Consider the following 14,710-nt stretch of genomic DNA (forward strand, 5'->3'; position numbering starts at 1 on the left):
ATTTCCACTGGAGAACAAACAGAACTGCCTTCTGACTGCAAGCTCTTACCACTGCCTGACGGGGTCCGTGTTTGTACATTTCACTGCCTTGTCACCACCGACCCCTTGATGAACAGAGCAGGTCCCAGGGCTCAGGAGCTGCTGAGTAAAGTATTTGCTGATCAGAGCCTGATTTAAATGCTAGTAAATCATGGTCAGAGTGAAGATAGTTTTCGTATATTGTATGTGGAATATTGAGTTCATAATGTTCTAGATAAAGAGGAGGTGCAAGTATTTAAAACGCGAAGAAGGAAGTAGGGGAGGGAGAATAGGATGAGAAGGAAGGTGAAGAAAGAGGAGGGAGAGGAGTAGCGGAGGAAACAGGGAAAGGAGGCTCGGGGGGGAGGGAGGGAGCGGAAATGCACAACGTACAGTGTCAGGCACTTCAGACGGTTCATCTGGAGACAAACCTACATACAGGGCAAGTATTCTTCCTCCCCAGTCACAGATGGAGCCACTAAGGCACAGGGAAGTTCATGCACTTGCTGAAGTTTCATCCAAAACGACTGAAAGGGAATCTGACTTCAAGGTGTCTCATTTCCAACCTCATCTTCTTGCCATTATACCTCGCCATCAGAGAAAGCAGACATGTCATGAGAAGAAAACAGAAACACTGCTTAAAATCACCTGAAAGCATTCCAATTTGATCTGAAATTACGATTTTAACTTCTGAGCTTGACCCGTCTGCCGAAGCACAGGTTTAATAATCTGTGCTTTAATCCACGACTTCATCTATCTGCACAAGCAGGCAATTCTGGGATTTATAATCAGCGTGTTTCTATAATAGTTCTGTGATTTACTGAACATTTTCCCTAGCCAACACTTTACTATAGACAAATGATGTTATAGCATTTTGAAGGTACACATTTTAATTGTAAACTGGTTTGAGAATATTAATGTACAAAGTAGGACCTAAAACATCGGAGGAGTAATGTTGAAAATAACTGTTTACCCCAGAAATAACATACACGCACTCTCTGCACTGAGCAAATCTGGGTCTGGCGGGTCACAGTCGGTGCAGCCTGAAGTTTTCAAATCAACGGAGGCACTTCGGGATTATCTTCAAAGTCTGGATCTTCCTCGCTTGGTATAATTTTGGGTTCAGCTTGAACTCTTCTGGGCGTGTGTTTTTTCGCTTGAACTATGTTAGCCACATCAGGGAAGGCATGCTTGCTGGGCTCTACTTCTAGTCTCTCCATTTGCTGGCTTCTACAACGAAAAGGGCAAAGGAAATTGAGATATCAGTTTTAAGTAAATTTCAAGTAGATTCAACTCATTCATTCATTTGTTCAGCAAATATCGGCAAGTACTATCCCTGGAGCATGGAGGCAAAGATAGGACCCCATCCCTGGTTTCAAGTAGCTTAGAGCCTAGTAGAAGCAAGAGTCGACCCTTGGAGAAATAAAGCGCTAAAGGGCGCCGCAGGGCCGTGCTGGCGTGCAGGCGGGTGGGGGAGAGGGCAGCGGGGAGACTCTGCTTACCTAAGATTTTTTTGATAATTGAAATGATACAGCAGGCCATGCCCCAGAGCCAAGATCAATAATAGAATCACACCAGGCAGTTCTCACTCCTGAATGGAGCTAATCAGGCTCCTGGACCCTGCTGCTTCAGACCACTCAGCCTGCACTACAAGTTCACGTGCACACCAAGCTTAGCCCACAGTTTCCCCTCCCACAAGAACCCACTCCTCCGCCGGCACTCCGTCCTTCCAGCGATAGCTGGAGTGAAACAGACCCAGGAAGCAGCTCTGCTGGCCACTGAGTCCCCTTATCACCGTCATAGAGAAAACTCTAGATGATACAGTCACAGGGCTGCTTTTCTGGCAATTTCCATTCCATAGGCTTGGAGTTGGACCCAGTAATCTGTATTTATATAAAGTTCCCCCAGGGATATCGATGATTTAGAAATTATTTTGGAATCACCGCACCATTAATTCATTCAGTTATTCAACAGATATACCTTAAATGCCGACTGTATTCTAGTTGCTGTGCTAGACACCAGAAATAGCATGGTCTGTGCAAACAGACAAGCTTCCTGGTAACATCTAGGAGTGCAGTGTTGTGCTCAATAGAAAAGTTATCATGTCGTCATGTAATTGTCTCATTACCGACCTGTTCTCCCTATAAGACTGACATCTTTGAAGCAAAGGTATTGTCTTTTTCATCTTGTATCTTTGGCGTATAGCTTTACCGAATAAATAGTTGTTGAATAAATGAAAAAAAGTTATTATTGTGGATTAACGAAATTAAATAAGAAATTATCTCTGACCTAAGGAATATCACAGTCAGTCTAATCCAGGAGCTCCAAACCCATGTCCTCAGACCAAACTCGTGCAGCAGACACAATGTGGTGGGGGAAGGAGGTCCGATTTTCTTTGGAAAGTGTAAACTCTGCTGTTCTTACAGCCCTCCCACTCATTCCTGTAACCTGCACAGCCCTTGAAAGATCTGACTTTTTGATTCCTTAGTATCTTGACTAATACTTCTGGACCTGCTGAAGAAAAATACAAAGTATACAAAGACTATAAAAGGGCATTTTCTGAAGTCCCAGATTGTACACTATAAACAGTGTTAAGAAGTCACAGTTTTCAAAGACTTGCATTACAGTCACTATTAACTATAGCGTACTTTTTAATCCATCTGTTCTTATTAAAAGACTATGATATCTATGGCTTAATTAAGTAAATATCTAAATTCATCTATTATAATTATGTTGTCCTTGACTTTGAGGAAAAGCAGCCCATCTCAATTGTAGGCATATCTCTTGGGCCATAATTTCTGGATCTCAGCAATAAACTATGAGCTTAGCTAGTATGTATATAGTCATCTGCAGAGCCCCTGCTTCAGATGTTGTGAGGAATAGTTTGCATGCAGGGCTTTAATGACTCATGAATCTCTGGGCCTGAGGCACCTGAGGACCACACTCGTCCCCAAAATAAAGAGGAGGGGGGCTTTTCTCCCTGGCTGCTTCCTGTCCCTATGTCACAGGCCTAAAGTGACAGATGCCCATTGCTGGTTTTACCCACTACCTGGCTGTCAGACCAGAACCTCTGGCACCTACTAAGAATAGCTGGAAGACGGAATGAATAAATTTATTACCATGGAAGAAAGAAAGAAAATGTCTAAAATCAGTAGGCAGTAGGCGTAAAATACATCAACGCTTGACCCCTTCTATTAAAGAACATAAAGAAATGATAATCTGTTGGGCTAGCTTATTTGGACCGAAGACTCCCACTACCCATGAAAAACTTTACTGAGATCGTGAAAGATGTGGTGAGATAATTAGGATCCACAAGGTCAGAATTCAGTGAAAGGAGGAACCCAGAAAGGGGAATGGAGTCCTGAGACCACCTTTGCCCTGAGGGCATTCGGTGAGCCCCTAAAGTCAGGCTTTGGTCTTGCTGGATGTACAGAGTCTGGGGACAGAGGGCCAGGCCCTGAGCGTGCCAGGTGGGCAGTCTAACAGGATGCCCTCTCCCCAGTAAGGGTGCAGTCCCAAAGGGCTTTCACCTCCTGTACGAGTGAATGAGAGGTAAACCCGCTCTGCCCACCTCCCCAGGGGGCTGTGAGGGGAGGTGCCCCAGTGGGACAGAAGAGGGATGAGTTGTCACCACAGGCTGGCAGTTCCATGGGTTTATAGCAGCTAAAAAACAAACAAACCAACCCTCAATCTTGAACTTAGACTGAAGTGGTTCTAAACTAGCAATGTCTTTAGGATCTGCCCCAAAGCACACATCAATGCTCCCTGGCAGCGCACCTCCTGGACCTCTGAGAAGCCCCCAGCAAGGCAGCAGATCACAGGAAAGAGTAAACAAGCACTCAAGTAAACGGGCACTCTGCATAAGAATCAGCAGAAGCAACAAGAACAGAAATAGAGACGTAACAACTTCAGATAGTGACTAGGAAAGCATGAGTTATAAAAGCACTACACTTACGTTTAAATAAAATGTTCCAGACTTGAGAGTAAAATGCTGAAAACTTTCGGTCTGGAATTGGCAATAAGACAAAGATGCCTGCTATCACCCTCTTTTCAACATCGTACTGGATTTTTTCCCTATGCAGTCATACGCGAAAAAGAAAAGATACAGGTTTGGGAAGAAAGAAAGCCATCATTCTTTGCCGTATATCATCAGGGAAACGGGAGTTAAAACAACAATGAGATACCACCACACACCTATTTAGAATGGTCCAGATCCGAACACCGACAGCACCAAACGCTGGCGCGGATGTGGAGCAACAGGAACGCTCACACATGACTGGTGGGGAAGCAGAAAGGTGCAGCCCCTTCAGCGGACAGCTCGGCAGCTTCTCACATAACTAAACATACTCTTACCACACGACCCAGCAGTTGTGCTTCTCGGCATTTACCCAAAGGAGCTGAAACTTTATGGCCACATAAAAACCTGCGCAGGATGTGTATAGCAGCATTATTCATAATTGCCAAACAACTGGAGCAGCTAAGATGCCCTTCAGTGGGTGAATGGATAAATTAAACTGTGGTCCATCCAGACAATGGCATACTACTCAGCATTAAAAAGAAATGAGCTAGCAAGCCATGAAAAGACATGGAGGAACCTTAAATGCATATTACTAAGGAAGAGAAGCCAATCTGAAAAGGCTACGTACTGTATAATTCCAATTACGTAACACTTTGGAAAAGACAAGATTATGGTGACAGTAAAAAGACTAATAGTTGCCAGGGGCTGCGAGCGGGGAGAGCGGGATGCATAGGTGGAGCACAGACGATCTGCAGGGCAGTGAAACTACTCTGTATGACGCTATAGGAGTGGATACATGTCATTATACATTCGTCCAAACCCACAGAATGCACAACACCAAGACTGAGCCCTAATGCAGATTACGGATTTGGGCGCTAACATGCATGGACGCAGGTTCACCAGCTGTAACAAATGTTGCACTCTGACGGGGGATGTGGGTAATGAGGGAGGCTGCGCCTGAGCGGGGGCAGGGAGTGTATGGGAAATCTCTGTGCCTTCCACTTGATTTTGCTGTGAACCTAATAAGACTGCTCTAAAGAAGAAAGTCTGATTTTTCAAAACGACACCATGAGGAGAGTAAGAAGGCAAGCCCAGGAATGGGCTACGTTTTATGGTCCTGCTTCCACCACTCACTTAACAACTTTGCGATCTTGGACAAATTGCTCAATCTCTTTGAACCTCAGTACATTAGGATACGAGGATTTATACTGCAGTTATTTTGAAGAGTAAAGATAGCGCATAGCATCATATAGCACAGGGTAGGCACTCAGTACTCAGTAAGTCCACTTTTGAGGAAGTTGTGTGTTTTCCGTCATCGTACAGTGTCACAGGACCACAAGAGTTCACTGGGTCAGTGACCTTCCCCTCAAACATGACCCCATCTGGTCCCAGTGAACATAACTCTCCTTCCCTTCATCTTCTCCCTCTATTCACTCTGTCTCCACAGCATGAGGAAAGGACCACTCAGGCTATGAGAGGGTTGAGGGGCCTATTCCGACCTCCCTGCCCCCAGTTACCGCTGCCTCTGTAGTCCTTGCCCCCAAGCCAACAACCTGCCTGACCTCGTTCCCATGTGCAGCATTTATAGGTGGCTGTTAGGCTAATGGGTTGCCCAGCCAGAAGCTGAGATAATGTGTAAGGAAGTTTGTCAGTGATTAAGGAGCACCACAAACAACCTTCCCATCGATGGATTATGAACGGTCGTGAGGTGATCCTTTCTCAGTAACGAAAAAGAAAAAGAAAGGCTTTGTGAAAATACTGCAGGAGGTCCTCTTATGACGAATTGTGCTAGGATGTCTCTAATCATCAAGTGTAATCACAGTAATGACGGTTTTCCTGGAGTCTTGAAAACCAGCTCCAAACTTTGGCAATGACTTGGTTTCCAATCCCTGTGATTCCTCTGAAATTAGATTCAAACTCTTTACATGTGTTTGATGCCGCTGGGGGTTAATTATGACCGTGAAGATTCATAGTAGTCCTAACACCCTTGATTCTCTGTAAATTACACATGTATCTGAAATGGAAATCACTGAGCTGGGAAACATGAGAGTGGCTTTCCAAGGTTAAAAACAGCAACCCGCTTTTCAGAAGGAATTCAACTCCATACCTGTTGTTTAAACAAACCCCATGTTTGAAAATCTCTACAAAATTTGACAGTTGTCTTTGAATATATACGAATGCCTGACTGCTTGTATTATGCAAGACATAAATATAGCTCCTGTTCAGGTATTTTTATAGTGGCAATTCTAGCATATACATTTGTATCTCAAAGATAGTTTGCCTTGGTCCAAAATAGAGTCTGCCATCTGGACGGTACGAGTCTGGAAATCACGGCAAGGAGAAGGAGGGTTGAAAGAGCTGGGATGCTCATTCTAAGGAAGAACTGAGAAATAATGAGAGCTTTGTCTGAACTACTCTAAGGATTGTCACTGCTTGTGGGAAGTGGGCTTTGTTCTGGGGTGTCTCTGGGGGCAGAGCTAGAACCTTCAGTTAGGAATCAAAGAGAAGCTTTCAGACACTGGGGGAATATTGAGAATGCCACGAATATTCTCTTGAGAGGGTGAGGATCCTGTTGAGAAGGAAGCTTAAGCCAAGGCTGGAAGGTGACCTATGACTGACAAGAGGGCACACACGGGGCCTCTCGGTCCTTGCAGCCCTGACGGTTTTGGAATCTATGACGTGACACAGGTCATGAAAGGGAGGCGATGTGAGCAGCGTTAGGAGCAGGGCTCAGCAGAGTCGTCCCAACAGGTCACAGCTACCTGACCTCCTGACATTCCAAACTCCTCCCTCCCTCATTTTCCTCGTCTGTAAACTGAGGGCAAAAATTGTGAGGATTAAAGGCGTTACTATGAGTAAAGCACACGGAATGGTGCCCGATACAAAGCAAGTGCCCGGTCAATGTAGCTGTCGGTGTGGCTATTGCCACTTTTATTATTGTCACCGGAAGCTGGAACCTAAATATACACAGATCTGTTTCTGAGCCCTGCAAATCAAGAGTCTAAGTTTGGGGAATAAACATTAATGTTCATGGTATGAATCCTTTTTGAACTTTCAGTCACTGTACCTACGTGGAAGGTGCATTCTAGGCACCAAATGACAATGAAGAGAACTCTAAGCAAAGTTAAGACGGGCTGAGGGGAGGGCACCTTTTGTTCGTCTTCTCCCTGCTGCTGTCCGGTGTGCTTTTCACTGGCTTTGATGTTCCTTGACAACCTGTGATTATTTCGCCCACCTAAAACAAAAACACAGGACATAGTTAGTGATACATTCTCTCTGATACATCTTCAAAAATATACACTATATATTTTTTAAATGCTAAAACATTTTAATTTCCACTACATATTCCATGAAAGAGTCTGACTTTAAGCCCCTATATGGGGCATGAGAAAGCTCCAATAGTCCCGCTGTATCCACGGGGATGCGTGCTAAGACCCCCAGTGCATGCCTGAAACCACAGATAGTACCAAACCCTGTATATAGTATGTTTTTTCCTTTACACACATACCTGTGATGAAGTTTAATTTATAAATTAGGCACAGTAAAATACTAAAAACAATAACTAGTGATAAAGCAGAACAATTATTGCAATATACTGTAATACATGATACAAAATTGTTCAGATTTAATACCTTTTCCATCTTAACTAAGCACCTATCACTCACTGTGGCCATAAGTTTTGCAATTTGAGGTACGGCGGCAAAACCAGCATGAATTTCTTTTTCCTTCCTCACAATTTCACGGGTAGAAGATTCGTTCATACTGCAGATCTTAGTAACCTCAGCATATGCTTTTCTTTCTTTCCTTATTAAGTCAGGAACTTTCACCTTTTCAATTAAAGGAAGCCCTTTAAGGCTTCTCTCTCCTCAGTTTCAGTTACCCGTGGTCAACAGTCTGAAAATATTAAATGGAAATTCCAGAAATAAACAATTCATATGTTTAAAACTGTGGGCCGTTCTGAGCAGCATGATGAAATCTTGCACCATCCTGCTCCGCCCTGCCCAGAATGTGATGTGAATCATCCCTTTGTCCAGTGTATCCCACCAGTTCCTTAGTCACTTAGTAGCTGCCTTGGTTATCAGATCAACTGTGCTCGGGTTCAGGTAACCCTTAGTTTACATAATGGCCTCAAAGCGCAAGAGTAGTGATGCCACTGGTCAGAACCCCAGAAAGCCTAGCCCATTGTTTATCACATGTATGCTTCAATACATGGACGGTGACTGAGCAAATGAAGCAAGGCATCCTTGTCTGGAGGGACTATAGCATCAAATCTGGGGAGGTGAGTGTTCTTATTGCCCTTGATGGCAATCCGTCTCCTATGCGGTGGTACAAGCAACCGTTTTTTTAGATACTGCGGTTGTATATTTTTCCATCATATTTTATAAAAATTCAATCTGTGTGTGTATGTGTGATTTAGTTCAGTCCCTTCCCACAGACCTCATGGGAGGGCCTATGTGCGATGCAGCAAGGAAAGGTCTGCTTAAACACCACCCTTTCAATCATGTATTGAACACCTGACTAGGGAAAATACCTTTAAGCATGACCAATGGTTTGTGTGATGGCCAGACTTTTGCTGAGACTCCAGAAGAGAAAAAAACAACAACAAATGCCGCATGTACCAAACACAGGAAGTTTCAAGGCTGGAAGAGTTTGTTCAGAAACATCTTTTCAAAGGTATATTCTGCATAACAAAAACATGTAGAAGGAAACCATGGAAGAGCGAGCAATGGAAGCCACCAATGCAGTGTTCACTGGATAATTAGAGGAGGCGACCCATGGAAAGGATCGCTCAGTGAAGCATGTTTTTATCATCAAACGAGGTTTGCTTTGGAGGCAGCTAACTCCGAAATGATGTATTTGCTATGTTTTAAAGTCTATTTCATGCCAATTTTACTGCTTTCCATTCATTTCTTGCTGGCCCATGATGTTACATTTTTGGATGTTCATGTGCCAGGGTAGGAAGGTTTATGCTATTTTAAAGTGAAAACTTAAACGTTGTTTTTGTTTTCTTTTCTCTGATTGAACTAGTGTGATGGGTACAACTATTTCCCCCATGTTCCTGGCCTATCCATAAAGAAATGGAAATGCTTTTCAGTTTCTATCGATGCCAGTTCTGGTTTATTAAGCCACATTAATGTCAAATATGAGGGCAAGGAAAGACAGAGTTGAGGAGACTAAACAGAGATGCCTTGCAGTTGAGGGAGCAGAGGGCGGTAGTAGGCGTTGGGGTAATGAAAGCTGGCACCTTCCTCCTGGGGTGTCTCGGGGGTGAGTGGGGTCACCAGGACCTCCCTCCGAGAGGCATGGCGGCAGGCTGTCGGGGAGCAGTGCTGTCCAGGAGAATTTTCTGCAATGATGGAAACGTTTCGGGCTGTCCAACACGGGGCCCCAGAGCACTCGCAATGCTGTTAGTGTAACCGAGACACTAAAGTTTTCATTTTATTTCATTTTTAAGTAATTTTAATTTCTACTGACCAAGCCAGAGAGATGGGAACATGACCAGAGTGAGCCGCAAACCTATGCGTGGGCTGCCCAACTCTTCTTCGGGAGTGAAGGTCATCCATCCATACCAGTTACCCCTAATTTATCCAAGGTCCTTGACCACATGGCCTTTTCAGTTCTGGAACTCTCTGCTCCTTCCTTGACATGCCTGGGACCTGGAACTGAGCATGAGAATCCGGAGCCTGTGTTTCAATCTCTCTGATCAATGTGGGGTGTAGGCTGCTCCCTTAGCCCAACTCGGGACGACTTATCTAAAGGACCACGTGAGCCACAGAGCTTGGGCAGGCAGTGGCTGGGGCCTCTGTCAGGCTGGCAACGCAGCTCAGCTTCTCCCCTTTCCCAGTCCTGGTTCCTCCCCTCCCACAGGTGTGGATCCCCAGGCTGCTCCCCAGCAAATGTTCTGCAAGCGCACCTCCATCTCAGGGTCTGCTTCATGGGGAGCAGTGGCATCTGAGAGCTTTTTTATTTTTTAATATTTTAATTACATTAAATGAGACCAATGTTACTTAAAATTCATGAAAATGTCAACTTCAAGAAAAAAGGCTTTTGAGCCCAAAGCACAGGTTTTGTATTGCTTCATGCTATAAATGCGCTAATCAGAATGGGAGCACATGCATAATTAGAGTCTTACAACACCCCAGCTCTAACACTGCTATTTGTCCCATAATAAGCTCAGACAAAGATTCTCTGTGTTTATGGAAATGCAAATAGAATCGCAAATTTGGAACTTTTCTTCACCAGGAATTTGCTATGTACCAGAATCTCAATGTGTTGCTTATTTTTAAAAGATATTTTCAGCTCATTTAGTTTCAAATGTTCTTTTAAGTTTAAAAGTTAGGGGGAATTAAGAAATCAGCAGTAAGAAAAGTATTAACACCAGCATTCATATTGACACCAAAATTCATCTTAACAACAATATTTATATGAATAGCAGGAAAAACTCTTCTGATAAGAGATCTAATTTTCCCAAGTAGGGACCAAAGTTCAGAATTCCAAGGTACTGAAATAGTAACATGTGGTTTCCCTCTATACCTGCAGCCTAGTGCTACTCTTTCTCTAGAAAACGATGCTCATTAACATCAAACTTCCTATTCACTTGCACAAAGTGTGTTTAGGGGTGACTAATGGGAAAGGTGTAAGGGCCAAAATATGTTTAACAAATTAGACAAAGTGGAGCAAATGGTTTCCTGAATCCATAGAGGGAAATGTAAGCAACTGCTTGGAAATTCAATTGTGGGATAGGCACAAAGGTACAAATTAACATTTTAATAATATTAGGTTATTTTAACGCATAGATTCATGCAATTGAAAGTTGGGAGTGAACGTGGAGGTAGGAATTGAGTCCCCTTTAGTTCAGAAGGCAAATGACCCTTCAAAAGGCTTTCGTGAGAGCTGGTTTTCCAGCCTTGGTTTAAATAGCACCGTGGGATGGAGTCCCTTTACCTCCCTGGGGTAGCAGCCTACACTGAGACCATCTACATTTACCTTAACGTGTACGTGGCTGCTTTACCAACCATAAAAGTTACTAATGCCAAGAAATCCAGACTACCTACGTGAGCTGTGTAAGAATACAGTAAACAGACGTGAGGGAGAGAGACCTACCTCCTAATCCTTATTTTTAGGTTGAACCATAGAAAATACCAACATCTGACTATTTTTTATAGGTTTAAATTTTTTTTTTTTTTTTTTTTTTGCGGTACGCGGGCCTCTCACTGCTGTGGCCTCTCCCGTTGCGGAGCACAGGCTCCGGACGCGCAGGCTCAGCGGCCATGGCTCACAGGCGCAGCCGCTCCACGGCATGTGGGATCTTCCCGGACCGGGGCATGAACCCATGTCCCCTGCATCGTCAGGTGGACTCCTAACCACTGCGCCACCAGGGAAGCCCTAAAAAAATTTATTTTATAATTAATGTATTTTTATTATTTTTTATTTTTGGCTGCGTTGGGTCTTTGTTGCTGTGCGCGGGCTTTCTCTAGTTGTGGCAAGCAGGGGCTACTCTTCATCGTGGTGCGTGGGCTTCTCATTGTGGTGGCTTCTATTGTTTCAGAGCACAGGCTCTAGGTGCGCGGGCTCAGTAGTTGTGGCACACGGGCTCAGTAGCTGTGGCTCACGGGCTCTAGAGCACAGGCTCAGTAGCTGTAGCGCACGGGCTTAGTTGCTCGGCGGCATGTGGGATCTTCCCAGACCAGGGCTTGAACCTGTGTCCCCTGCATTGGCAGGAGAATTCTTAACCACTGGACCAGCAGGGAAGCCCCCTATTTTTGACCTAGAAAACCGTGATTTTCCACGGTTTAGCTTAATAGTTATTTACATGAAGTTAAATAAGAATATGTAAACAATCCCTCCATTTCAGGTGAAGACTTGCTAGTGGGAAGTTAAAAGAGTGAATGGACAAAGAAAATGGAATACAATGGAAGATATTTGTTACAAAAGAAAATGTAAACAACTGACCTTTTAACTTTTTCTTGTGAATTTCCCCTTGCTTCTTAAATAATAGTATTCAGGACAATGTGAGGTAAATTTCTCTTTCTCTTGGATTTTCATTTTGTATCACAGTTTCAACAATTACCTTCATTAAATCTTCTCAAAGAAATATTTACTAAGTATCTATTATGGACGAAGCATAGGACTGAGCAATAGATAGGGAATGATAGATTTAAAAATTATCCCTGATCATCTCATGAGGAATAAAGACACAAAAGCAATTAAAATACACTAAGAGGGCTTCCCTGGTGGCGCAGTGGTTGAGAGTCCGCCTGCTGATGCAGGGGACACGAGTTTGTGCCTTGGTCCGGGAAGATCCCACATGCCATGGAGCGGCTGGGCCCATGAGCCATGGCCGCTGAGCCTGCGCGTCCAGAGCCTGTGCTCCGCAACGGGAGAGGCCACAGCAGTGAGAGGCCTGCGTACCGCAAAAAAAAAAAAAACAAAAAAAAACCCCAAAACACTAAGAAAGTGCAATTGATAGAAATATGCACAGACTCTACAGAAGCCCAAGGGAGGGAGTCAGACTGGGCAGCGTGGGGAGCAGTGATCAAAGAAGACTTACTAAGGATGTGATATTTGATGTGAATTTTAAAGAATAAGTGGGAATTTGCCAGAAGATGAGATTATGAGATGAAGATTATATAAGGAATTAAGAACATTCCAGAGAGAGAAAAAAGCATAAACAAAGACTGGAAGGTAAATGACCACATAAATGAGCACCGAATATTAGGCAGATAATAGCTAGAAATAAGGCTGAAGAACTAGGCAGAGGTCAGATCTTGGGAGACTTTAAGGTGTTTGGACTTTGCACAAGAGGTGATGGAGACTTTTGCAGTATTTTTTTTCAGTGACATAGGTATTCATCTCAGCTGAAAGAGCAACATTCTAAACGCACTTCCTATTTTCACTAGCCGAAGTGCGTGATGTTAACAAAAATACTAAGTCCAGTGGAGTGACGGCTTTTGAAAATGTCTCTTTCCTCACTAGATAAAAATATAATTTTATTTCTTTTTCAACTATTATAGTCAAGTTCTCCCCCACCCCAACTCTACTCTGAAAATACTAATGACATACAATCCTGTTAGGAAACTGTCTAAATGTGTGTAATGGCCAGCAAACTGATCGTAAGAACACTCGTAAACTGTTGGCTAATTTAGCTGTTCTTTGGGGCTTTCATTCACCTACAGACTCCAGATATATGCATATTTCTCTAGCTGCCCGCTGACTCTCATGAGGTAGGTTTTGAACTCTGCATTCAAGATCACCGAGTACCTATACATCCTTGTCAAAGGGGACATTTGCATGAAGTAAAATCCATTATCCGCAGCTGCCCAGCATGGAGGAACATGAATGTTAACATGAAAATTAAAGGGAGATTCTGCTTAAGTAGATTCAAGATTTATGAACTGGCTTTTGCCCTCTCCAGTCCAGTAGTTTAACGAGGGTGTGCCACGGTGCCAAACTCACAATACAGGTTTTGAGCCTGTTTGTCCTCCTATCCATTTCTGGCCCTGTTCTGTTTGTTACAGGGAGATGGAACCCTGCAGGCTTCGTTCGTTATCAAGCTTCCCATGTCATCTGGCTTCCAGCTGGGCTTGGCCAATGGGAAGCATTGGCGGGAGGCAGGGGGACCCAGAAAGAGAGACTTCGGGTGCTTCTCCCATGATCTCTATTCACGTGAGCAACTTCTCCAGCAGTGGCAGAGTCTACCCTGTGGCTGCCCAAGGCACCTGCTGCAGGTCTGGCTTCTTCCAGGGGACCCTAGGGCGTGGTTTCTGCCAACATCACCTCCTCCCTCTGTCCCGGGAGTGGTGGTGGCCTGTAATGTTACAAATTTCAAGGTGGTCTTACTCTCCCTTCTTTGGCATCTCAGATCTTCTGCTACTTATGCAGTACATTTCCTGAATTCCTCCTATAAATTCCTGCGTAAATTTCCTGTATACATAATTTTCAATACTAAAGTGTTTCCTGATTTTCCATTACTTATTGATTTACTCCATGCTCTCAAACTGCGGGGTGCTTGTTAAAATACACGTTTCCACATCACCTAATTAGACTATGCAGATAGTGGCCTGGGAATCTAGTGTTTTGAACAAACTCTCTCCAGGTGATTCTTAGGATCAGGCAAGTTTTTTTTTTTTTTTTTTTTTTTGCTGTACGCGGGCGTCTCACTGTTGTGGCCTCTCCCGTTGCGGAGCTCAGGCTCCAGATGCGCAGGCTCAGCGGCCATGGCTCACGGGCCCAGCCGCTCCGCAGCATGTGGGATCTTCTCGGACCGGGGCACGAACCCGTGTCGTGCATCGGCAGGCGGACTCTCAACCACTGCGCCACCAGGGGAGCCCCAGGCAAGTTTTGAAAACAGTTTTAGCTGATCCCACGGCTTCTAGCCGTTCTGGATGCAATTCATGTATACAACCCATATTTATGGGATGCCTATAACATCCCAGGAACAGGACCAGGAGCTATGATGCTGTGGTGAACCAGAAAAGCATGGTCACTGCACTGATGAAACATCCCTCATCATCACTAAAATGATATACTTTGATCTATAGATGAAAGATAATAATTGTATAATTACACACAGTCATTTAATGGACTGATTTTAGATATTTAGATGGTTTACAATGTCTCATAATTATACTATGGTGTCTACCTGTATACATTAATTGCTATCATATATCCATT

At 44.0% G+C, this 14,710-nt stretch overlaps 1 protein-coding gene across 2 annotated transcripts in view; it reads right to left on the reverse strand.

Moving 5' to 3' along the window:
- Positions 1–890: 890 nt before the first annotated feature.
- Positions 891–14,710, reverse strand: part of DNAAF11 (dynein axonemal assembly factor 11) — a 78,463-nt gene continuing 64,643 nt past the window's right edge. For both annotated transcript variants that reach the window (XM_082858755.1, XM_082858754.1), the window contains exons 11-12: positions 7,186–7,271; positions 891–1,248 (exon numbers count right to left, since the gene is read on the reverse strand). In XM_082858755.1, coding sequence (XP_082714881.1) covers positions 1,071–1,248; positions 7,186–7,271 — 264 coding nt within the window. In that variant the 3' untranslated portion in view covers positions 891–1,070. The remainder of the gene's footprint in view (positions 1,249–7,185; positions 7,272–14,710) is intronic.

The sequence above is a fragment of the Leucopleurus acutus genome (assembly GCF_964270905.1).
Source record: "Leucopleurus acutus genome assembly, chromosome: 17".
Lineage (NCBI taxonomy): Eukaryota > Metazoa > Chordata > Mammalia > Artiodactyla > Delphinidae > Leucopleurus > Leucopleurus acutus.